We start from the raw sequence: 25,059 nt of genomic DNA on the forward strand, positions 1-25,059 counted from the left end.
GGTGTCCCAGCTGTGACATTCACAGGGCTATTGCCAACCCATTACTTTTCACATTAATGATATGTTTATTACTATCGATGTCTTTTATTTCTTGGGAAGTGTTTATACTCTTGTTAACAGCCTGATAAGTGAAATCATCCAACACTTGGAAATAAGGCAAATATAGATATCTGGTGTCCTTTCAAAGTCAAATTCGAGTAGTGTCTAACAAGCCTTCCGAAGGATCATCTGACACTCCAGGGGAATGTCACTTTGCTTGACTTATTACTTACTATTGATTAGGGCCCAGGCTCTATAAAGATAGCTGTTAGCTGGTACAAAACTGATAAGTTGCCAATTATTTTTGTCTGGTAGAGATGCAAATGATTTCTTTCTAATACAGAAGATAGCCCCAACGTTAGGATTTTATTGCCCTATAGAACATTAACCAGTTTTGTATGTAACTTAGCAACCTTATGAATATTCCAGAATTCTTGGTTTTTTGGTTATTGTTGTTTTTGTTTTTACTGAATCTTTTTTACCATATATAGGTATATATAAAGTTTTTTCTCATATCCTTCATTGCACTACCTTTGTTCCTTCATTTATAAGCTACAAAGAAAATTCACATGAGCTCACTATGTATTTCTATATGAACTGTGTATTTAATATTTTGAAAACTACATTTTGAGAAGCCTTTCACAGTATTTGTTTTTCCCTCATGCCACCTCTGCCGTTCTCTGCTTCCCACCACTCTCTCATCTTGAGAAAGTGAGGCTCAGAGAAGTTAGGTAACTTGCCCAAGGTCACACAGATATTATTCATAATGATGACTTATTTTAATGTGGTGTTTGACAGTGTAAACTTCCTCATATATTCATATAATCCCTTGGCAGCTCACCGAGGGGACTGTATCATCCCCATTTTACAGATAAAGAAACTGAGGTCTGGAAAAGCGATGTGGCTTGCCCAAGGTCATAGAGAAATTCTAGTTCCCCTAAGCCCCTGAATCCTGGGGAGCAGTAGAGGGTCTGGCAGGAGGAGCTCTGGGTCCCCACCCTTAAACCAGAGCATCCCCGTCTAGATTTGTTGTATATATATTGTATGTCACACAAGATTGCAAATGAAAACGGAGTCCCAAAGGCTTGAAAACCCTGGCCCTAGACTGTCTTCACCTGCCCAGGTACAATAGCCCTCCCTCTTCTCCTCCTCCTCTTCCTCTCCTCCTCCCTCTGGAAAGCAAAACAAAACATCAACAACGACAAAAAACATGGTCATGGGAAGAAACAGAAAGACATGGTCAGCCCAGGCCTGAACACATTGGTCTCCAGTCTGGAGGAGACAGAATCACTCAATCTAAAGAAAAACATTCTCCGGGTCCAGGCTGTCAATGACAAAGTGAGCTGTGCTGACAGGTAGTGAGCACCCCGTCAGTGAGAGTGAGTAAGGCTAGATGATCCATCCAAATGTTAACAGCAATTCTCTAGATGGGCTTTTGTCGCTGATTTTTAAATGTTGATAAAAGCTAATTATTAAGTGGTCACCATGTGTCCACTGTTTTGTATATGTATTATGTCATTAAAACTTTATAATATTCGACAAGGTAGAATCTGTTGTTTCCAATTTACGAACAAACAAACTGAGACCCCAGGAGGTCAAGTATCTTTCCAAGGACATGCAGCTAGGAAGTGGCAGGTCTAGGAAGTTGATTACTGAGCTTCCCATTACTACTGCACTGTTCTTCTTTCTTCTGTATTTCTGTATTTCCAAGCTTTGGCAATGAATACATGCTGCTTTCATAATCATGAAAAAGTCTTACAAGTTACTGATTTTGTAAAGGTTCCTTCTGCCCTGATGTTCTAGGCCTCTATGGGTCTCACAGCCCTGCCCAGTATCCCCACCACGGCCCCCCCGGCAGACTCCCGGCTTGCTGTCCCTGTCCCCACACCATCTGTGGCTGGGGTAGGATGTCCCATGTCCCAGTCTTGCTGAGGTCTGCTCAAAATGTCCCTTGCAGGCCTGTGACCCTAGGGCAACACTGGGGGCAGTTCCAGGGAAGGAGAAAGGGAAGTGGGAAGGGATGTGAAAGTTGGCCACAGGCCAGCACCGCCCTGCTGGCTGTCCCACAGGGGTCCCTGGGTGAAGGGACGGGAGTATCCAGTGCGTTGACGACCAGACGCAGGTGAGGCCAGCGCTTGACAGGGAGGGATCTGTAAAGTTCAGGGAACCAGGAGGGGTGGCCCAGGAGGCTGGACCGGGCAGGGAGGGAGGGAGAGCTCTGCTGGCTGGTTCTGTACCAGGACAGTGTTGCGGGGGTGGGGGGGTGGGGGGAAACGACCCTGATCTAGGACCCAGAATGAGTGAGTGGGGGGACCTAAACTCCAGGGGCTTGGGGGAGGGGGGAGGTAGTGACAGACCCATCAGCTGTAACCAAAGTTCCTGGGTCCTGCCCGCCCGCCCCCCAAACACAAGAAGCTGGGAAAAGGCTGTGGGTGTCAGAGCCCAGCAGAGGGGTCCCACGAAGGGATAGTGGGCGGCAGGCAGCCCTCTGTCCTCCAGTGGGTGCTGACAGGGGCCGAGTGTGTGGAGGAGGGAGCAGACGTGTGTGTCAGGTGTTTGTGAATTCAGGTATCTATGCGCAGCTCTGCCATCTGGGTGAGAGGGTGTAAATTAAACGGGGAGCAGGCACTCAATAAATATTTGTTCAGTCATCTGTAGGAGTGTATGACTGTGTGTGTCCAGGTGAGTGCGGGGCGGGGGGGGCATGTCAGTTTGGGTGTCGGTTTGTGTGTCCAGGAGTGTGTGGTGGACTTTTGACTTTGCTTATTGTGTCGTGTAGGTGCGTGAGCAAAAAGCTGTGTTCGTGTGTCTGAGTGTGTAACTATATGGGTATGTTCAGTTGCATGTGTGTATCTGTGTGAGTTTGTGGTTCTGTGTGTGTGTTTGGGGTCCCTGGAGCTGGATGGAGGGTGGACATTGCAGGCCCTCGAGGAGGTGTGTGTGCAATGGTCGGGGAGATGATATATATAGATAGACAGAATTGGGCGGGGTTGGGGGGTTCAAGGGTGGGTGTTGGGTGTGCGTGAGTGTGTGATGTCCAGCCTGCCCAGGCCCTGCCCGTGTCTCCACAGTGACACCATGGAAGCCCCCTGGGGCTGGCTGGTGATCGGTGTGCTGGCCATATCCCTGGCCTCTTCGGTGACCCAGGACGTTTGCCGAGCACAGGATGGGAGGGACGGGGCCGCAGGAATACCCGGCCGACCCGGACGGTCAGGCCTCAAGGGGGAGCGAGGGGAGCAGGGTAAGCCCTCCCTCTGGACCCCAGCCCCTCATCCCTGGGCTTCGCCTGGCCACCAGGGTGGAGGCTTGGGACGGCACTGAGAAGCAGGAGTCCACCTGGGCCCACACATGAAGACTCTCCAGTCTGCACTTGGTCCCAGGGGCTGAGGGGGGCCTATCCTTCTTCCAAGGCCATGTCCACAGGCCCCAGTGGCCTCTCTGTATCCCCTTTACTGCCCGGGTCCTCTTTCTTTGGCCTCACCTTCCTCCTCTGGACAGTGGGTCACTGCAAGCAATGAATATGAAAGGTCCCAAAGCTGTGTTCAGTCCTTGGCCTTTGTTCAGTTACCAGAAAGATTAATGCCCTTGGCTTTAGACTCAGGAGCCCTTGTCTTGCTGTGTGACCTTGAGCGACTTACTGATCCTCTCTGAGACTCAGTTTCCTCATCTGTAAAATGGAGAAATAACCCCACCTAGCACATCGAGAGGGATCAATTCATGGCAACTATCTTTTTTGCTTCCAGCTTCCCCACAACTCTGTCCCTGCTTCCCCCTACCCTGCCCCTTCAGGCTTCAGAAACTCTCATGTTCTAGAAAAAAAGGCTAAGGGTGAAGGGAAAGGGAGGAGGGCACGACCAGAGCAGGAAAGGAAAGTCTCATGTAATCGCCCTGAGCCTCCCAGTCCATAGCAGACCAGAAAGATCTGCATAGGCATTTGCAAACCATCTGCACACAGGCGTCTTACATGTAGTCCCTGAACCTGAAGAAGTCAAGGTCAGTGCCCTGGGGGGAGTGTGGAGTGCAAGGCTGTGGGCAGGAGTACCGTGAAGCCAGTGGACTGCTTTTCCCAGAACCTGACACTCCCAAGTGCCTGCTCACATTTCTCTCCATTTTACAGATAAAGAAGCTGAGGCTCAGAGAGGTTGAGACACGTGCCCAAGGTCACACACAGCCAGTCAGAATCAATGTCTTGAAGGCCCAGACACTCCCCCTATCCTCTATCCCACAGCCATCCGGGGTCCCAGCCACCTCCCTGAGGTCTGGAGGACACTAGACCAATTGGGACTCTCACTCCCAATCTGGCCTTTCTCCCCACAGGGGCCCCTGGTATCCGGACAGGCGTCCGTGGCCTTAAAGGAGACCAGGGAGAGCCTGGGCCCCCTGGAAAACCTGGCAGAATGGGCTACCCAGGGCCCAGCGGCCCCCTGGGGCCCCCTGGCCTCCCAGGGTTGAAGGGCATCAAGGGCAACCCAGGAAACGTCCAGGACCAGCTGCAGCCGGCCTTCTCAGCCGTGAGACGGAACCCTCCGATGGGCGGCAACGTGGTCATCTTTGACACGGTCCTCACCAACCAGGACAGCCCATACCAGAGCCACTCGGGCCGGTTCATCTGCACTGTGCCGGGTTACTACTACTTCACCTTCCAGGTGGTGTCCAAGTGGGACATCTGCCTGTCCATCGTGTCCTTTGGGAGGGGCCAAGTCCAGCATTCCTTGGGCTTCTGTGACACCAACAGCAAAGGAATCTTCCAGGTGGTGTCCGGTGGTACGGTGTTCCAGCTCCAGCAGGGAGACCAGGTCTGGATTGAAAAAGACCCCAATAAGGGCCGCATTTACCAGGGATCAGAGGCCGACAGCATCTTTAGCGGCTTCCTCATCTTCCCATCCACCTGAGCCCCTCCCCACCATGGCCTCCGCTTCCTGCTGTGTGACCCTGGCCCACTCACTCCACCTTTCTGGTGTCTATGCACTACTCTGTAAAGTCGGGGTGCTGTTGCTTTAGCTGCCTGAAGGAAGATCATTTCTTGGAACTCTTCCTGGAATAAATACCTGAGTCCATGTCTGCTGACCTTGAAGTTCAGTTGCTACCCTGGTCATTGGGAGGGAGGCTTAAGAATGACAACAATTATTGAGTGCTTACAGGCCAGGCCTGCATTTAATATTTTACAATAAATATTTAGCAGGTCCTGGGAGCCTCATCGACCTGGGCTCAAATCCTGGGCCACCATTTACTTACTAGTTGTACAATTATGTGCATTTTATGTTACTTCAGTGAATCTCAGTTTCCTTATCTGTAAAGTGGGAATACTAATGGCACCTTCCTCAAAGGGTTGTTGGGAGGATTAAATGACTTAATATATGAAAATTACAGAGGAGTGCCTCGTGCATAGTAAGGGTTACATACGTTTTAGCCTTAATTATATTTTGTTTAATCTTTACAGTTGAGCTCTGAGGTGGGTATTATGACCTTATTTTACAGAAAATGAAACTGAGGCTAGGGGGCTGGGACAAACTTAAAGCCCAAGGTTAGTGTGTAAGGGGAGAAGCTGGGGTTTGACTCCAAGTCTTACTGACACCCAAGCCTGTGTGTCTACCTACTACCCTAGCCAGCCTCCACAGACACACGCCTGACAATTGACACGTGTCATTTCCAACGCTCAACCAGAAAGGCAGATCCAAGGGCATCCAGAAGTCTTCCTGAAGCCAGGTTTCCCGAGGCCAGCGCTGGACTTCTACCCCGGCAGGCACAGAGGCTGGGGCTGTTGCCTGCTGGGTATCCCACCTGGGCTGGGGACTGGGAGGGTCTGGAATGTTTGTGGTGCATTCCCAGGGTCCCACTTAGCCTGTCTGGGTGCTGCTCAGAAGCAAAAAGCCCCACTATGCCCTCCGTATGTGAGAAAAGTAAGGCGACCAGAAGTTCAGTCCTGAAAATATCCAGTGTCCTGTGCTTTTTCCCAAAGGAAGCCGATTTTACCTTTGTGCTGCACACATTGACGTATGCACACACACGCACAAGAATACACATCACACTTGCACACACACCTCCCGAGATGCACGTGGACCCACATTCCTGGACCAAGACTCGTCTACTCCTCACCCACACACCCACTCCCTGAGACCCACCGGGTGCACCCCTGGATGCACTACTTACGCCTCCAGACCCACAGACGCACTCAAGGATACACATGCGTCATACCCGTGCACACCCACCTCGTACACCCATGTGCCCCCATCAACCATCAGTAGTGCTCTCACACACACGTGTTCCAGACACACCCCTGACACGAAGGTGCACACACCCTCCTCTCCCTCTGACATGCATGTGCCTTAGAAACGCCTGTGATCTCCAAGTCCTCACGTACCCACCACCTCCACGCCCGCCTTCCCCACACACTCAAGACCCACTTGGGGGGGAGGCCCAGGCCCATCAACAGCCTTCGGGGGTCAGGAAGAAGAGAGTAAAGCTCTGCAGCCCCAGAGCAGTTCTGGACTCCTCAGCCCCCTTTGGGCCTCCACTCCACCCCGATTCTCCCCCTGCCCACCCAGAACACACACACCCACGGACTGGGAAGAGAAACAGATCTGTGAGCACCTACTGTGTGCTGGACATTTTATAACCATGGATGCATTTAATCCCAACAAAATCGATGAGGACCCTGAGGCTCACAGAAAGGAGACATCTACCCAAGGTCACACTGCCAGAAAGTGGCAGGGCCTGAATTTGAACAAGGTTTGCCTGACCCCAAAGTGAAGGGCTTCTTTCATTGCAACAGGGCTCAAAGACAATGTCAGGGGTAGGGGGCCCGTAAGAAGCTGGAGAGGCCAGGCTATAGAAGTGGCGGTGCAGGGAGTGCCCCGCTGCTTCTTACCCTAAATTCCACCCATACCCAGCCCTCTTTGCAGAGGCAAATCACTTGCCCCTCTGGAAGGAGGGGACCCAGCCGCAACCCAGGCGGGCGGGGCAGGGGCGGGCTGAGCGCAGGCTGAGGCTGCCACCTGCTGGAGAAGCCAGACCCGGGCGCGAAGGAGGTGAGGACTGAAGATGGGAGAGAGGCCTGGGTGCCATCGGCCGGGTCCCCCACCCCCCATAATGCTGTGTCCGTCATTTCTGCTCTCTCCAGCCTTCCACCCACCTGGGAATTCCAGGGCCAAGTACATTCACGTTCTTGCTCTTGTTGCACACTCTGCAGCCCTGTGCCAGAGGGTGGAGAGCCAGCTGGGGAGACTGAGGCCCTGAGGGTCACCCAGCAAAGCAGGGGCAGGGCTCGGAACTCTGCTCATGGCTGGCACAGGGCTAAGCACTGTGTATGCATTAGCACTGCCCTGCATGGAAGCTACTGGAAACCCTCATTTACAGAGGAGAAATCAGTGCTCGGGGAGGTCAAACCACTCACTCACATGGGTGGCAGGAGTGGAATCAGGGTTGGAACCCTCCACTGCCCATCACCTCCTTCCTCTCCGGAATCTCATGTGAGGAGAAGAAAGAGAGGAGGGGCCTCTCTCAGCTCTGCCAGCCTGGCCTCGACTGGCAACCCCTCACTAGCCATAATAGGCTCTGAGACGAGAGGCCAGGGATGGAGGTGAGGGAGGGGGTGCTGGCAGGGAAGGTGGGATCATCAGGGGCCCCAGCAAAGGAAGAGGCACCAATATGAAAAGCCTGGTCCTCCCCCACCACCCAGTATACAGATGGGATGACTGAGACCTAGGGGCCAGTGGTTTGCTGAAGGCCTCGGGGCCAGGGAGTGGCGGGGCTGGAAGGAGAACCCAAGGCCGCTGACTTTGTAGCCAGAGGAATCTGTCGGCCACAGCAGGCTGCCTGCTGTCAAAGTTTGCCCTGGATGTCCACCCCCAAGTAAGGCAAATGGGAGGGGGCATATGGAAGTCTCTAGAATAAGACCTGTCACTTCACAAGTGCATATGAGGCTTGTTTCTGAGGGCAGCTAAGCAGAGGGGTCAGAACAAGGCTTTGGACCCAAGAAACCATTCACTAAGTGACTTTGGGCAAGGGTTTTCACTTTCCTCAGCCTCAGTTTCCTCATCTATACAGGGGGAATTATAACTTCCCCCTAGGGATCTTGTGAAACAACGGGGTCTCAGGCACAGTAAATGGCAACAAACAGGGATGGGCATTAGCTGGGCTGAACTTGACTCTAGGGGAAGTCTGCCCAGGCGGCTGATGTTTACACGCACACACACATATACGCACCCTTCAGCAGACCCGGGGCAGCGGACATTTCCTCATTTCAGACACTCATGACCTGGAGGTGGAAGGACACAGGGACATCACTGCAGTCAGCCTGGCTCAGCACCCAAGAGAAAGTATTGAGTCAGGAAAAATTATGGGAAAGGGGATGTGGTATTGGGGAGAGGAGGGGAGGGAACAGCGCAGTCTGCCCAGGCCCTTCTTGCTGTGTCCACGCTGACACAGTGTCCTCCTGCCTTGGAGAGGGGAAGCAGATCTGAGGACATCTCTGTGACCAGACCAGAAACCTCCCACCTGTCCAGGTGAGGGCAAATGGCAGCTTTTCCCCGCTGCCACTTCCTGAAACGTGGCCCCAGGGACAGCCTGATTTGTGAGAGGAAGGAGGGTCCCCATCTCCGCTAAGCCGGGGCCTGAGCTTGAAGAAGAGGCCCCATTCCCCATCCACTGTGCGGTCCCAAGGGGCGAGGGGCCGGGGAAGGGAGGTCAGCTCCTGCGGGCTGAGAAGGACGACTCCTGGGGAGAGAGAGGGTGAGGAGGGCAGGCCGGGGGCTGGGGGACAACTCAGCTCTCTCCCCATCCAGCTCCTTCCCCAAATGGACATGGGGTCCAGCTCCTGGCCCCACCTTGTACCAAACCTGCTGCTGCTCTTGCTGGCACTGCCGCCTGGGGGCCAAGCCGGCACAAACTGCTATGGGATCGCCGGGATGCCGGGCCTTCCCGGGGCCCCAGGGAAGGATGGGTATGACGGATTGCCAGGGCCCAAGGGTGAACCAGGTGAGTCTGCTGGCCTGCTGGGGAGGGGTCACCTAGGGCCTGGGGGCAGGAGTCAGAAGTGTCCATCTGGGGCTGACTCTGGGGAAGGTGGACAGCTGCTTGATGGAGAGGAGTGTGGTCCCTCCGGCCACGCCTGCTCCCAGGGCAGAGTCTTAGCTCTTGTGGCAGGTCTATCCCCTCTCCCCCTCAGAGCCCAGGCTCCTCAGTTTCCCTACCTGATAACAGGGAGAGAACAAGAGCACCTGCCCTAGAAGGTGGCAGGGAGGATCACGGAAGACGATCCAGGTGAAAGCCTTTGGCAAACTCTAAAACGCTCTGCTACTATTGTATTCCAACCCCTCCACGACTTGCCCTGCAACATGGACCCCAGTGACTGTATACAATGCCCAGGTGGCCAGGGTTCAAGTACCAGCCCCATCACTTCCCACTGTGTGAACTTGCACAAGTTACATAACCTCCCAGTGCCTCAGTTTCCTCATCCGTAAAATGGGGAGATGGTAGTACCTACTGCACAGGGGTGCTGTGATGATTAATAAAATTAAATATAAAACAGTACTAGCACGTGGTAGGTATCAGTAAGTGTGGGCTATGGTTGTTACTGCTGTTGTCATCTTTGTTTTTATCAGAGATGTGTGCTCCCTTCACTCCCTAGGATTCTGGGTAGTTGGAGGGGTAGGGAGTAAGGACTCAGGACCACAGTCACAGAATCTTCTGTTGGAGATTCACGGGCAAGCCCTAGCACGAGTGAAAAGGGCTGAGGACATGAACGGGCACTAGTGTTGGGTGAGAACTGGAGTCTGCTGGTGACTTGTCTGGGAGTAGGTGCACATCTGGGGTTGGAATGTGTCCAGAGTGGGCATGAGGGAGGCTGGGGTGTGGCTGGGCAGAGGTGACAGGGGTGGCAGAGGCACTGGACGAGGGAGGCCAGTGGAGGGGAATGTCCTTAGGAATTTCCCACTGTCATCTTCCCTCCTGGCAATAGAGTGGAATTGTGCCAACATTCCAGAAGGAATCCTCCAATTCAGGATGAGTCAAATGAAGCCCCCAGGTCTGCCATTTTTCCAGGACCCTGTACTTCACAGCTGTCTCTGGCCATCTCACTGTGTGGGACGGCTGATGGACACCAATTTTTTTTTATATAAATTTATTTTTTTTAATTTATTTATTTTTGGCTGCTTTGGGTCTTCATTGCTGTGCGCGGGCTTTCTCTAGTTTCAGAGAGCAGGGGCTACTCTTTGTTGAGGTGCACAGGCTTCTCATTGCAGTGGCTTCTCTTGTTGCGGAGCATGGGCTCTAGGCACGTGGGCTTCAGTAGTTGTGGCTCACAGGCTTAGTTGCTCCGCAGCATGTGGGATCTTCCCAGACCAGGGATCCAACCCGTGTCCCCTGCACTGGCAGGTGGATTCGCCACCACTGCGCCACCAGGGAAGTCCCGGACACCAATTTTTAGCTCCTAATTTGTGCCAGGCACGGTTCCAAGTGCTCTATGTATATTCATCTCATGAGGTAGATAAAATTAACTCTGTTTTACAAATGAGAAAACTGAGGCCAAAATCCTTTGAAGAAACGATTTACTCCCATTTTACAAATGTCAAAGCTGAGGTTCAGAGAGATTGAGCAACTTGCCCGAAGCCACACACTGAAATCCTGTCCAACTTCCAAGGCCACGCCCTTAACCGCTACCCTGCACTGCCTCTCAGGCCCCCTCCCCACTGCCGTATCCCACCCCTCCCTAGCTGGTTGCTGGAAGTCAACCTGAAGCATGAGACACAGCCCTGCTTAACATAGCTGACAGCCATCACCGAGACCTGACATTACTGAGCACTGCCTATGAGGTGCTCGGTACGTGCATTCTCCCACCCCGCTCTGCCAGCAGCTCTGTGGGATCCGTTCTATTATGCCCTTATCTCAACTGGGCAAACAGAGGCTCTGGGAGGGGAGATCACCTGCCCGGGATCACGTGGCCTGACGCTTAGGTCTGCTGGGTTCTGATTCCCCACTCCTAACCCTGGGATCTAAAAGGCTCACAAGCTGCAGAAGATCCATCACAGTAGGTCTGCACAGACACCCACCCCCAAAGGAAGTCGGAGGAGGAAGCAGCCACGAGGGCCAGCAGGGGTGGTCAGAGAGGGCTTCTTGGAAGAGGAGACTGGAGCCAGTCCCTAAAAGATGAGTATGGTTTGGACAAGGGGAGAAGCTCTTAGGGGCTCAGATAATTAAGGCGGTAACAAGAGTCAGACACTGACTGGGACTAGCCCAACTTGACTGTGAGTCCTGACTCCGCCTCCCACCAGCTGCATGGCCTTGGGCAAGTTTCTGACCTCAGTTTCCTCCTATGTAACATGAAGTAAGTTGAACCAGGCCAGTTGTCATAGGGGTTGAATTGGGCTGAGTGGGGCTGGGGGAGCTGGGGAAAGGCAGCTTCTGTGGTTCCATCCGGTGGATCCCATGTGCTAAGCTGGCCTGGGCCTGGGTGGCTCCAGCTCAGAAATGGAAACAGGTTTTGTGGGGCTCTGAATCTCATAAAATGTTGAGGATCCTCTTTAAGAAAAGTAATACAGAATTTGATGCGGGGGAGGGGGGAGGTTTCACAAATCTACACATGCTACAAAATTGTTTTAGAACTATAAACACACAAATAATGCATGTAAAAGTGGAGCTCTGTGGATCCTACAAAGGTTAATTTCTTGGTTTTGATTTCGTACTTTCGTTATGTAAGATCGGGGACAACTAGGTAAAGGGTACATGAGACTTCCTTGTCCTTTTTTTTTTTTTTACAACATCCTGTGAATCTGTAATTATTTCAACATAAAAAGTTGAAAAAATTATAAATATAAAATTATGCAAAGGGTCTTGAAGGGGCCAGTGCAAGTAAATGGGGCCCAAAGCTTAAGTTTTATGACCTTTCCAGGAAATCTGCCTCTGACGAATCTTCTGATTTTTGTCAAGAAAAACTAAGAACCTAGACTTTTAGTTGAGGAGTTATCTGAGGCCGCATGCTCTCCGTGGGCTGACAGTCGTGGCCTCTGGCACGCTCTCTGAGATGCGGCCCAGCTCTGCCACCTCCTGAGCTGGCTGGTCCTACCCTCCTCTCCATCACAAACATGGAAACTGAGGCCGAGACGAGGCCGTGCTGTAGCCAAGGTCAGAGGGCAAGACCATGGGGAGGCAGGATTTGAACCAGGGTCTCTCTCCCCTCTTCTCCCTGCACACTGCTCGCAGGTGAATAGGCCACCCTCTGGGGGAAAGAGAGTCCAGAGACCAAACCCTGGTGACATGTCCCCTGGAGGATAGCCCTGTCCCTCTTCCCAGTCCCCTGCCCCATCACTTCCTTCCCACCTGCTCTCTCCCCAGGAATCCCAGCTATCCCTGGGACACGCGGACCCAAGGGTCAGAAGGGAGATCCTGGCACACCTGGCTATCCTGGGAAAAATGGTCCCATGGGAACCCCTGGAATTCCAGGGGCTCCCGGCAACATGGGACCCCCTGGGGACCCGGGCGATGAGGGCAGGTACAAGCAGAATCACCAGTCAGTATTCACTGTCACACGGCAGACAGTCCAGTTCCCGGCGCCCAACAGCCTGGTCAAGTTCAACTCGGTCATCACAAACCCGCAGGGGGATTACAACACGAACACTGGCAAGTTCACCTGCAAAGTTCCCGGCCTCTACTACTTTGTCTACTACACGTCACACACGGCCAACCTGTGTGTGCAGCTGTACCGCAGCGGTGTCAAGGTGACCACCTTCTGTGACCACATGTCCAACAGCAAGCAGGTCAGCTCAGGCGGTGTGCTGCTGCAGATGCAGGTGGGCGAGCAGGTGTGGCTGGCGGTCAACGACTACAACGGCATGGTGGGCACTGAGGGCTCCGACAGCGTCTTCTCCGGCTTCCTGCTCTTCCCTGACTAGGGCAGGCGGGCCTGCTCCACTCCCCGGGGCCACCCCATCTCCCTCAGCTTCCCTGCAAGAACCCACTGGGCCACACATCCTTGCTCAGGTCATCTCGCCACCGGATGGACTCCTCCTCCAGGAAGCCCACCCTGCCCTCCTGCCCTGAGTTCTCTCCCTCCTCCAAGCTCCTTCAGGAGTCACTGCTTTGACACTTAACCAACACCTTCTGATACTGTCATTAGTGTTTTCCAAGTCTTGGAAGAGGCAGAGAGATACATGAATAAATAATTAAATCAAAGACTATGCACGGCTCCGAATCCTCACTGCCAATTCCCTAAGAAGTAGTTCCCTTCATCTTCCACTTTGCCCCTGCCACAGCCATCTGTGGGCTCCAGATTCAGGCATCTAGCTGGTGTTCAGTAAAGCTTGGTGCCAAGGTTGAGACGCTCAGCACCATTTGGCCATTTGGGAGAGAGATGGTCAAATGTGGCTGAAGGCTGCAAGGGGTCCCCAAGGGGCCATCTGCTGTCACTTGTTTGGGTGAGAGGCACTGCTGTCATTAAAGGTATTCGTGCTCACAGGTAAACGGGAGTGTGTTTGAATTCCCAGACCTATGTTGACCGACGTTGAGTTTTGGGAGCACCCATCACAAGAGGGGTTTGGGCTCAGGCAGGCCCAGTACAGATGAAGGCAAGATGTGCAATGAATTTGTGCTGAATTAATGAGTGAATTGGGGTGAATGAATGAATGAGTGAATAGTGGGTAAATGAATGACTAAAAGCAGAGGGAATGAATAAGTAAAAAAAATCGTAATAGCTAACATTTATTGAGCACTCACTATACACCAGGCATTATGCTAACGCATCTATTAAATGATTTAATATTCGTAATTGTGCTCTAGGTGGGCATGGATGGGTGAGGGAGAGAGTGAGAATCTAACTCCTGGATGTCTGATTTTCCCCGAGTAACTGAGACTCTGGGGGCCCCCAGGAGACCATCCAAAACCACTACTGCCCACAAGCCATCAGGGTTTCTCTGTGAGACTCCTGAACAGTTGGGCCCAGCTGCCCCGATCCTTGTTGGAGGACCAGGAAGCCGGCCGTAAGCTGCAGCACTCTCGCTGCACTCACCATGAGAAGGGGTTGACAGTTCGGGTTCAAAAAGATAAAAAGTGTAACTTTCCTGTGCAGATTGAGGGTCCGGCCTCAGAGCCCAGTGAAACCCAAGGCTCACTCAGGCCAGGGAAAACCACCCCAGCCTGATTGGGCTCTCAGCTTGGTTCCAAAAGGCCCCACAAGGCCCCACAGAGCTCACAGAGGCATGAGATGGGCTGTAACAGCAGAGGCTGGAGCTCAGCTCTCCAACCACCGCCATCCACTTTGGCTCCTTTGTTCCTGAAGGAAGCTGTTTCACACCCCCATAGCTTTGCCCATGATGTTCCTTCATTCTGTAGAGCCCCCACCCGGCTCATACAAATCCTCTGTCCACTTAGATAATACACACTCAGCTGTCAGGAATCAACACAAAGATCACCTCCTCCATGAAGCCTTCTCTGATTCTCCCCTTCGTGTTCCCACAGGGTCCTCCACCGACTTGGACCACAGATTCATGACTTGTTAGAGCCCAGGTTCCCAAATCTGGGGGTGCAACAAAATTACCTGCAGACTTATTTATAAAATAAAAAAAACAGATTTCTGGACCCAAGCCTGTTACACAAAGGGGTTTGGGAAGGACTGCTATTTCCAGCAAGCTACAGGCTGTCTACATCTCAGGAGTCGGTCACAGGACAGCTCTTGGGACTAGGGGAACCTGCATTGACCTGTTTCACCAATCAGCCTATTCTGAAAAATTGAAAGTTGCTCAAGGTTGATTCAAGGGTGGCAGCGGCTCCAGAGGCAGCAGTGCCGGGTCCCCATGGAGGTGCTCCTAGAGCTGTTTTCCTGGAGCAGTGGAAGTTCTGACCGCAGGGTCAGGACCGATCAGGTTTGTGTTCTCACCACAGCGCAGGGGCCAGTTCGGTTCCTGTTCGTGCCCTGAGATCTCCCTCATCCCCCTGAGTTTCAGGAAAATGGCTGAAGCTAGTAAGCCCATGATGAAGAAAGCTCCAAAATCTGTTCCTTTGGAGAGGAATAAGAGAGAAAAGGAACAATTCCGTAAACTCTTTATTGGTGGCTTGAGCTCTGAAACCACAGAAGAAAGTCTGTGGAACTACTACCAGCAATGGGGATATCTTACAGACTGTGTGTTAATACGGGAACCTGTAAGCCAAAAATCAAGAAGATTTGGTTTTGTCACGTTTTCATCCATGGCTGAGGTTGATGCTGTCATGGCTGCCAGACCTCATTCCATTGATGGGAAAACGGTTACACCCAAACGTGCTGTCCCAAGAGAGGACTATGGAAAGCCGGGGGCTCTTGTCACTGTGAAGAAGCTGTTTGTTGGTGGAATTGCAGAAGATACTGAGGAACATCATCTTAGAGATTACTTTGAGAAATATGGAAAAATCAATGCCATTGAAATAATTACTGATGGGCAGTCAGGCAAGAAAAGAGGCTTTGGGTTTGTTGCTTTTGATGACCATGATCCCGTGGATAAGATTGTGTTGCAGAAAAATCATACCATCAATGGTCATCATGCAGAAGTAAGAAAGGCCTTGTCTAGACAAGAAATGCAAGAAGGCCAATGTTCTAGAAGTGGAAGAGGAAGAAACGCTGGTTTTGTATATTTTCATGGTGGTGGGGGAAAGTTTGGAGCAGGAAATTTTGGAGGAAGGAACTTTAGAGGAGGATCTGATGGCTACGGAAGAGGACATACATTTGGGGATGGCTATCATGGGTCTGGAGGTGGCAATTTGGGGGTTAGCCCTGGTTATGGAGGAGGACGAGGAGGATATGATGGTGGATATGGCAACCAGGATGGGAGCTCCAGAGCTGGTTATGACAACTATGGAAGAAGAAATTATGGAAGTCAAAATTACAGTGATTTGGAGAATTATAAGCAGAAACCCTCTAAGTACGAATTACTGAAGAGTGGAAAACTTAGTGGCAGCAGGAACATGGGAGGATCATATAGTGGAGGAAACTATGGTCAAAGAGGCAGTGGAGGAAGAGGGGGTTGCACAGAGCCATTTTGTGAGCGGACTCAATTATGTAAGAACATTACCTTCCTGTGGAGGAAAGGCTATAAAAAATGCTTTTGAAACAGTTTCTTAGCTTTTGAATTGTTGTGTCTTTCCAGTGGTCTCTATAAAAGTGTGGAAGCATCCCTTCTTTGATAATGTCAAATTTCAAAGTTTTGGGTGACATGTGAAACCTTTTTCAAGATTTTTCTCAAAGTTTTGAAAGACTATTAGCCAGAACCATGGTGTAATAAGACATAACATCATTCTTCTAAAAAAAAATCTATTTCGTGTGTAGAGTTAAGAAGCTGTTGTACATTTAAGATTTAATAAAATAATTCTAAAGGTAAAACAGTAGTAGTTTGTCCTCTGATAATTTTGCACTTTTAGTTTTTACCTTTTAAATGTTTTTCTTGTTTTATGATATCAAATTTTGAAGTGTAATGATATGACTTACCTATATTATGAAATGGTTACCAAAAAAAACTTTTTCTTCTTGTGATGAATAGGATCTATTGCCTTAACAACTTTTATAGAATCCTACAGCTGTGCTCATTTTGGTCTTCTTGTACATTCCATCTTTTGTAATGGTGAGTAACTGGTCATGTATCTATTGGTCATTTGTATATCTTCTTTGGATAAACGTCGATTCAGTTCCTTAGTCCATATTATAGTTTGATTATTTGCTATTGTGGCGTATGAGTTTTTGTTGTACATTACCTGTTTTGTATTTATTTACCTTATAACTGGAAGTTTGTACCTTTGAACAACCTTTATCCTGTATTTCCTCCCACCGGTTTTCTGCTGCTGGGAGCCACAAGCATGATGCATGATTTTTTTTCTGTGAGTTTAATCATTTTTTTCGGGATTTCACAAATAAATATGATCATACAAAAAAAGAAGGGTTTGGGGAGGACAGAGACATGGGTGGGTGGACGGTCCGCCAGGTGAAGTCAATGCACAAGGTCCACCACCTGGCTTTTCTGCACTTATTTCCTTACAGGTCTGCATCCCTCACCGGACTGTGAGCATTCTTGAGGGCGGGGCCACTTTGCTACAGGCCAGGCGCATAGTAGGGACGTGGGAAACGTGTCCGATGAGAAGGAAGGAGAGATGAAGACACACACACACACACACACACACACAGACACACACACACACACACAGCAATAACAGAGGCCAGGGCCTAGGAACTCGGCCTGGTCCGCAGAGTCTGAGAGTCCCTGGCAGGGACAAGGCGGGGGTCAAGGGGGCCGCTCCACCTACAGCTCACCTCCAGCAGCCACTTAGCAGTCCGCCCGGCAATGCCGCAAGTGATACATCTTTCTTCTCATTTCTCTTTTGTTTAAAAAATCAATGCACCGTTTATGTAGGCCACGGTGTCAGATCAGAAACCTGTACTTCGGAAACGACCATTTTTGTACCATTTTTATTTTCCATAATTGTTTCTTTGTTGTTCTCTCTTTGCCAGGAGAGACAGGCCTTTGAAAATGCCAGCTTGTCTGCTGGGCTGAGGGGAGCTGGGGGAGGGCTTTTAAGGTGGGTAGCAAGGGTGGGACAGGAGCTAGTATGAGGCACCCCAAGGAGCAGGGGGCCTCTTTCAGACCACGGGATGTGGAAGGGTCTTAGGCTTCCCTTCCACCCTCTGTAGGGATTGTCCCCTCTCTATCAGGGATGCAAGCCAGCGTTTTAAGGGTACAGAGGCCAGCTGGCTCTCACTCAGGGGCCAAGGGTCTCCCTAGCTCCTGACCCCTAATCCAGGCATGGCTCCTGTGCCTCCAGGCTCCAAGATTTCTGTCTTCTCTTCAGAGAAATCACACTACTCCCAGGTTTGCCTTGGGTGCCTACTGAGGGCTGGGCACTCAGCTAGGCCCTGGATATGCGGGGTTACCTCACTGGCCCCACAATCACCCCAGGAGGGGGTGCCCATGCCCCTGACTCATATACGGGGAAACAGGTCAATAAACACGCCTGACGCCACATAGCTAGAAAGAGGTAGGCCTGGGATTCAAACTTAGGAGGGGCTGATTCCAAAGCCCGTGCCCTGACCCCCCCACCCTGCTGCTTCCTGTTCTTAGGCTCATTCTGTTTCTACCCCAAATTCAAGCCCATCTTTTCCCATTTTTACCAGCCACCAAATCATTGGAGGGTCTATAGTTGGCTGAACCCAGAGACCCTTGGGTTTTATCACACGAGTCTCTTCTTTCCCTATCACCCTCGGCAGTAAACACTTAATTTCCGCCAAGAAGCATCCACAAGCCCAACGATTTTCTCTCTCTAAGCACAGATGTCAAGAGAGCCCTCCTGACCTATGGCAGCTCCTGGGACTTGCTGGGCAACCATCCCTGAGAGGGGCATCACGTTGCTTTAGACGCAGCCTCGGTAAGAGGGCTGATATCCCGGTGCCAGGGATGCCTGGCTCCAAGTCCTGCATCTGCCACTAGCGAGAGCTGTGGGCTCCAGCAGCTACTTCTTGTGACATTCATCACAGGAGCAATGAACCATTGTGTCCCTTGATGTTTAATACTGGTCTCCCCCAGGAGAAGAGACACTCCATGGGGCAGGACCCAGGGCTGATTTGCTTGTGGCTCTATCGCCAGTGTACATAGAGGCTCATGATAAATATTTGCTGAACAATGCTCTCTCCCCTCTGGGCCTCGGTTTCCCCATATATAAAATAAGCGGCCCGGGCTGGGTGACCTGCAAGCCCCTCTCCTGCCCGAACTTGCTGTGATTCCAGGATCTACAAGCAACAAGCTCCTGCCTGTGCCTATTACAGGCATCAGCTACAGGTCTGCTGGAAGCAGAGGAAGGGGTATAAGTAAATAATGACCACATTTTAAATTCATTTTTCATTATTAGATTATTTTCTGAGAACAGGGAAAGAGCCGGGGTGTAGAAGGGAAAGAAAGCAGAAGAGATGAGCCCAGGAAGAGGAGGCCTGGGACATGGTATGATATTAACAATTAACATGTGCACTGCACTTTACAGTTTACCCTCCTCTTTCTCCTCCGCTATCCCATCTGAGCCCCCCAGTGCAATCTGTAGAGCAAGTGCAATTATGGTCCCACCATATGGCAGAGGAAATTGGGGCTCCCTTGGGTTCCCTTGGCTGAGAATGTTTAGTTGGTAAGTGGCAGAGCCAGCATATGAATCAAGGTTCCTGACTCCAAATCCAGCCCTCGGGCACCAGGCCAGCCATGTTTCCATCTCATTGAGGAACACCCCTGTTCCTGAAGAAATTCATGAGGTCAGGGGCCTTGGCAGGCAAGCCCCCAGTTGTGGACATTCTCCCGGAACAGCCCGTTTCCCCCGAAAGCTGCTGAGCTGGCAAAACCAAACTGGCCACCCACCCATCCTATTTACAGTAAACCCCTCCAGATTGCAGAAACGGGACCTGAAACTGCCTGAGGACAGCAGAACAGGGTGAGAATGGGGTGACAGGGAGGAGGGCCGGCCTGCTGGGCCCCTGGGAGGGGACTGTCAGGGGAAGGCCCTTGTTCTCGCTGGAGAATGGAACTTCCGCTTTGGACTGAGAACAGGAGGCTCCCGGCTCCCCGTCCCACTGCTGCCCAGCCCAGCGGCATCAGAGGACGCCAGGTTCCCAGGTGAGGATGGGGCTCGGCGCCTGGGGGGACTGGCGGGCAGGACCAATATGGCAGAGGGTGGTGATTCCCAAAGGCTCTGCATCCCCTGCCTCAGAGCCACCTGGAGTGTCTGACAGTGAGGATTCCTGGACCCAATCTCAGACCTCGGGAGTCAAATTCTCTGGGGGTCAGCTTGGGAGTCTGCTGCTACCTGGGGCCCCAGGTAATGGGGAGGCACCAGGACAAAGGCTTTGGGGTCACCAAGACTGGAGCTGAGCCCTGCTTCTGCCTCTCAGGTGCTGGTGATCTGGGCCAAGTCACATGACCTCTCTCAGCCTGGACGCTCTCTGGGGATAACAGAACCTTTCAGGGCTGCTGTGAGCCCTAAAGGATATCAGCTCAGCCAGCACTGTCCCCCATGGGGTTTGGATGGGTTTGAATGGGGAGCGGGTTTGAATCTCAGCCACACCAGGGCTGCGTGACCTTGATCGAGGTTCCCGCCCTCTCCACTGCCCAGTTTCTTCGTCTGTGAAATGAGAGAGCAGGGGTGCTTTCCCAGGGGGCTGCTGTAAGGACCAAATTAAATGAGAGAATGTGGCCTGTGAAGTGTTTGGCACAGAGCCTGGCACCTGCTAAGTGCCCAACGCATTGATTATTAAGGGTGTCAAATTGTCGCTGTGTAAAACCTCCAGCCAGATAAGCAGGATAATCCCCAGAGCCACCCTCTCTTGGGAGCGTGACAGAGCCTAAGCCGGTCACTTGTGGCCCTGGTCACACCCACATTTGCAGCCCCCCTTTCCTTGGTACCCAGTACAGCCCCTGGTCTAATTCAGCTCCTGGTCTGAGCCATGAACTGATTAGGAGCAGACCGAGGGGGCTGAGGCTGACTTTCTGAGCACATGAGCCCCACATCAGCAGGTTTTTCTGGGCTGGCACAGGCCTCATGAGGCAGAGGGGGCAGGGGTCTGGCCACAGCCCCACCATTAGCCAGCTCACTGGGTGATTTGGGGAGGGTTGTTTTCTAATGTTTGCATCTCAGTTTCCTCATCGGCAAGGTGGGAAAATAATCACAACCCACTTCCCTGGAGTGCTGTGAGGATCAGAAAACCCCAGCTACGGGTCTGAACTAGAGCCCAAAACCCTATGATTCTTCCCCAGCCATGGCCTCACCTGGATCCCCACGGTTATCTTGGGAGATGAGCAGGGACCCCTCTGCTCTCCTATTTTAAGAGCAGGAAACTGCTCAGCCTTTGTGGGCTGAGGGATAATGAGGGAAAGGCTTCCTGGAGGAAAAATGCTTTGACCTGGGCCTGGAAAGATGGAGAGAATTTGGATCTGGGCAAAGGTGGAATGGGCTGCCTCAGAAGGTAATGAGCTTCCCATCACTGAGATGGTACAAGTCATGGACGGAAGGGACCTTGGCAGAGATGTTATTGAGGAGACTTAACAGTAGGCTGAGGGTCCCTCAAGAAGTTAAACACCGAATTACCATAAGACCCAGTAATTCCACTCCTGAGTATATATTCAAGAATTGAAAACAAGTTTCAAACAAATCCTTGTACATGAATGTTCACATTAGCACTAGTCACAGTAGGCAAAAGGTGGAAACTTCCCAAATGCCCATCAATAATGAATGGATAAACAAATTGTAATCTGTCCATACAATGGAATATTATTAAGCCATAAGAAGGAATGAAGTACTGATCCATGCTACAATGTAGATGAACCTCAGAAACATTATGCTAAATGAAGTAAGCCAGACACAAAAGTTCACAGTGTATATAATTCCAATTATATGAAATATCCAGAATAGGTAAATCCATAGAGTCAAAAAGCAGATTGGCGGTTTGTCAGGGACTGAGGGAGAAGTGGGATTTGAGGGTAACTACTTAGTGAGTACAGAATATTATTTGGGTGTTATTGAAGTGATGGAAATATTTTGGAACTAGATAGAAGAGGCGGTTGTACAACATTGTGAATGTGCTAAATGCCACTGAAATGTTCACTTTAAAATGGTTACTTTTATGTTATGTGAATGTCACCTCGATTTAAAAAAGAAAAAAAGAAGAAGCTAAGCGTTGGATTAGATGAATTTTAAGGTCCCTTCTGTCCTGAGAATCGATGCCATGGGCACTGGCCATGCTGACCAGCTCAAGACAGCCCAGGGCTTCTTCCTCGTTCCCCGGATTAGAAAGGGGCAAGCACCGTCCTCTCACCGGGGCCCACAGCCTTTGGAGGGACCTGAGAATATTCTGCCAGAAGAGGTGGCCTGGTGCACCGGCAGGGACACCGGCTTCCACGCCATACAGGCCTGGCTTTGAGTCCCGGCTGCGGTCCTTCCTGTGTTACCCTGAGCGAGTGACCTGACCTCCCTGAACCTCAGTCTCCTCTTCGGTGTAGAAAAATTGGTTCTTCCATGCAGGGCTGCTCTGAGGATGTGACGTGGCCCGCTTTGGAAGCAGCATAGGCAGCCCGAACTCAGAAGTTCTAATGACTGAGAACACTTGGAATAAAATCCCAAACCACAGCTATCAAGACCCTGACCTCCGGTCCTCCGACCCCTGACTCCCCTCTGGCTACACTGGCCTCCCTGCTGATCCTCCACATTTCCGACTCTGTGCTGCCTCTGGCCCTTTGCCCTCCCTGTCCTTTCCTCCTGGAACATTCTTGCCCCAGCTCTGTCTGAACCTTCAGGTCTCGGCCTAAACATCACTTCTCAGAGATGCCTCCCTTGTATAAAAAAACTTTCCTGGTGGGAAAGTCTATAGTCTACAGACTATAGACTTTCCTGGTGGTAAGTCTGTAGACTTTCCTGGTGGGAGGACTTCCTTCACAAAACCAGCCCTCCAGGCACCCTTTCATTTCGGCCAGGGCACTCACCACGGTCTATAACTAGTTCTATTGACTTGTATGTTGACCTGTTTATCGTCTCCCAGACTGTCAGCTCCATGAGGGCAGGGACCACATCTGCCTTGTTCATCAGCGAATCTCCAGCGCCCAGAACAGGGTCCGGGGGATAAGGCACTCAGTGAACACAGGAACAAGTGAAGGAGTGAATGAACAAACCATGGCCGTCACCTACCGCATCTTCCTGTCCCCCCCACCCCCGCAGGAAGCAGCTGAGACAGGGCCGTGATGAAGACCCCGCGGGGCGGCGCCCCAGTGCTGCTGCCGCTGATGCTCCTGAGTCTGCTCCATGCCTCCCGGGCCCAGAGTGGCTGCACTGGGCCCCCGGCCATCCCTGGCATCCCGGGCATCCCCGGGAAACCGGGCTCCGACGGCAAACCAGGGACTCCAGGGATAAAGGGAGAGAAAGGTACTGTGGACTTTGGGAACAGACTAGTGTCACTGACCAAGGTCCCATCTCTTACCTCCCAAGTCCCAGTTGCCCACCTTAGGGATTGCAAAACACTTGCAAATCCATCAGCTTGCTGAGCCCTCCACAATAACTTTGCAAGGAAGGAATTCTGATTCCCATTTTACAGATGGGAAAACTGATGTCCAAAAGGCTACTGACTTGCCCAAGGGAACCCAGTAAATGTTGAGGCTGAGGCCAAACCATGGCTCTCTTACCACTAAATCCACTGCAGTCACACAGTCCTGGGTTGTTACCTCCAGGGTAGGTGGCTTCGCCTCTCTGAATTGCTATTTCCTCACCTGTAAAATGTGGATAATGATTCTTTTTCAGAGTTGTCACAGGGTTCAAATGAGACTTCCTGCCATAAAACCCTCCTGTAAGATGTAGTCCATGTGTTCATTTAACCATAGTCTTCCACTGTCCTCACATAATCTCACAATCCCACAATCCCACAAAATATCATCATGCTCACGATCCCACAAAATATCATCATCCCCATTTTACAGATGAGGAAGCTGAGCCTTGGAGAATGTGACTCAGTCAAGGTGACCCAACTAATAATGGCAGATGTGACATGAGAAACACATCTGCCTGTCCTCTGAGCCCATGTTCACAGCCACTATACTCTGCCACTCTACTGGAAAAGGTTTTATCTTGTGTTCTGCCAAACCAAGGAGGAGTAGCTGTTTGGAGTGGTGGAGTGAGAAGGATTCTAATACTCGCTTCCGGGTTCAGCAAGAAAGAATGCGTGATTGATGAGGGATGTGTGCCATCAGGGAGGGGGTGGAGAGGGATAGCACGTGTGCCCAGAATTCCTGATCCCTGCTCCAGGCTTAAGCCTGTATGAGCTGGTGAGGAGGGCAGGTCCAGCACCTTCCTGAGGGAGACACCGCTCCCCACCCCACGGGCATCGGTCCCCATTACTGTCAAGCACATCTCAGACTCGGAAAGCTGGGCTGGAAGGAGACTCGGAGGCCCTCCCCGACATCCCGTCCTCTTGTTCACAGATGGGGAGCTGAGGCCCAGAGAAAAGCAGGGACCTGTCTGAGGTTACGCAGCCAGGCTCCCTGCCTCCCAGCCCAGCTCTTTCCGGGTTCTCAGTGACCTCTGGCCCCCTCATATCTCTTGTCTCTGCCTTCCAGGGCTGCCGGGGCTAGCTGGAGACCACGGTGAGCTTGGAGAGAAGGGGGACCCAGGGTTTCCTGGGATTCCGGGAAAAGTCGGCCCCAAGGGCCCCGTTGGCCCCAAAGGTGCCCCAGGGCCTCCCGGAGTCCATGGCCCCAAGGGTGAATCAGGAGACTACAAGGCCACGCAGAAAATCGCCTTCTCGGCCACACGCACCATCAACAGCCCCCTGAGGCGGGACCAGGTCATCCGCTTCGACCACATGATCACCAACACCAACAACAACTACGAGTATCGAAACGGCAAGTTCACGTGCAGGGTGCCCGGCCTCTACTACTTCACCTACCACGCCAGCTCTCGAGGGAACCTGTGCGTAAACCTCATGCGGGGCCGGGAGCAGACACAGAAGGTGCTCACCTTCTGCGACTATGTCTACAACACCTTCCAGGTGACCACGGGCAGCGTCGTGCTCAAGCTGGAGCTGGGGGAGACCGTCTTCCTGCAGGCCACCGACAAGAATGCCCTGGTAGGCATCGATGGGGCCAACAGCATTTTCACCGGGTTCCTGCTCTTCCCAGATGCAGAGGTGTGACCTGTGGGTCCAATTCACCCCCTCCCCTGCCAGCCACGCTCTCTTTACCCCCAACACCAGCCCCCACCTGGCCAAAACACACACTAGGGCTCCATGGATGTTGCTGAATGAATGAGTAAATAAACTTTTCAAGGCCAAGGGGCAGTGGTCTAATTCAAATCTGTGTCCCAGCGACTGGCACATGGTAGGTGCTCAGAAATGTTGCTTGAATGCTGCTTGAATGACTGAACAATGAATGAATGGATGAGCTCTGAAAGCAGAAGCTCTATCTAGTTGCTGGTGACTGGAGGGCCAGACTTTGTGTCCAGTTCTGTGCCAGACACACAATGGGAGATGGGGAGGGAACACCATCTGTTGAGCACCTATAAGCT

At 51.7% G+C, this 25,059-nt stretch overlaps 3 protein-coding genes across 3 annotated transcripts; all 3 read left to right on the forward strand.

The window, feature by feature from the left end:
* The first annotated feature begins 2,061 nt into the window (after positions 1–2,061).
* On the forward strand, positions 2,062–5,106 carry C1QA (complement C1q A chain). Its single transcript, XM_036841641.1, has 3 exons — positions 2,062–2,161; positions 3,111–3,280; positions 4,357–5,106. Exons 2-3 carry the CDS (start codon positions 3,118–3,120, stop codon positions 4,929–4,931), a joined length of 738 nt encoding a protein of 245 aa, XP_036697536.1. The 5' UTR covers positions 2,062–2,161; positions 3,111–3,117; the 3' UTR covers positions 4,932–5,106.
* Positions 5,107–8,425: 3,319 nt separating this feature from the next.
* C1QB (complement C1q B chain) lies at positions 8,426–24,829 on the forward strand. Its single transcript, XM_036829040.1, has 7 exons — positions 8,426–8,543; positions 8,823–9,015; positions 12,370–12,923; positions 14,911–15,549; positions 17,030–17,106; positions 22,742–22,929; positions 24,114–24,829. The coding sequence occupies exons 2-7, from the start codon at positions 8,835–8,837 to the stop codon at positions 24,686–24,688; spliced, it is 2,214 nt and encodes a 737-aa protein (XP_036684935.1). The 5' UTR covers positions 8,426–8,543; positions 8,823–8,834; the 3' UTR covers positions 24,689–24,829.
* On the forward strand, positions 13,820–16,381 carry LOC118881921 (heterogeneous nuclear ribonucleoproteins A2/B1-like). Its single transcript, XM_036827290.1, has one exon. The coding sequence runs from the start codon at positions 14,977–14,979 to the stop codon at positions 16,105–16,107; it is 1,131 nt and encodes a 376-aa protein (XP_036683185.1). The 5' UTR covers positions 13,820–14,976; the 3' UTR covers positions 16,108–16,381.
* Positions 24,830–25,059: the final 230 nt, after the last annotated feature.

This window comes from Balaenoptera musculus, chromosome 1, assembly GCF_009873245.2.
Source record: "Balaenoptera musculus isolate JJ_BM4_2016_0621 chromosome 1, mBalMus1.pri.v3, whole genome shotgun sequence".
Lineage (NCBI taxonomy): Eukaryota > Metazoa > Chordata > Mammalia > Artiodactyla > Balaenopteridae > Balaenoptera > Balaenoptera musculus.

Excerpts from the sequence above, each read along its gene's own strand:
- C1QA (XM_036841641.1), top strand. The coding sequence starts at position 3,118 with ATGGAAGCCCCCTGGGGCTGGCTGGTGATCGGTGTGCTGGCCATATCC. Across the intron at positions 3,281-4,356 it reads GGGGGAGCGAGGGGAGCAGG|GGGCCCCTGGTATCCGGACA; the intron begins GTAAGCCCTCCC and ends TTCTCCCCACAG.
- C1QB (XM_036829040.1), top strand. The coding sequence starts at position 8,835 with ATGGACATGGGGTCCAGCTCCTGGCCCCACCTTGTACCAAACCTGCTG. Across the intron at positions 17,107-22,741 it reads GCCAGGCGCATAGTAGGGAC|GGCCGTGATGAAGACCCCGC; the intron begins GTGGGAAACGTG and ends CAGCTGAGACAG. Across the intron at positions 22,930-24,113 it reads AGGGATAAAGGGAGAGAAAG|GGCTGCCGGGGCTAGCTGGA; the intron begins GTACTGTGGACT and ends TCTGCCTTCCAG.
- LOC118881921 (XM_036827290.1), top strand. The coding sequence starts at position 14,977 with ATGGCTGAAGCTAGTAAGCCCATGATGAAGAAAGCTCCAAAATCTGTT.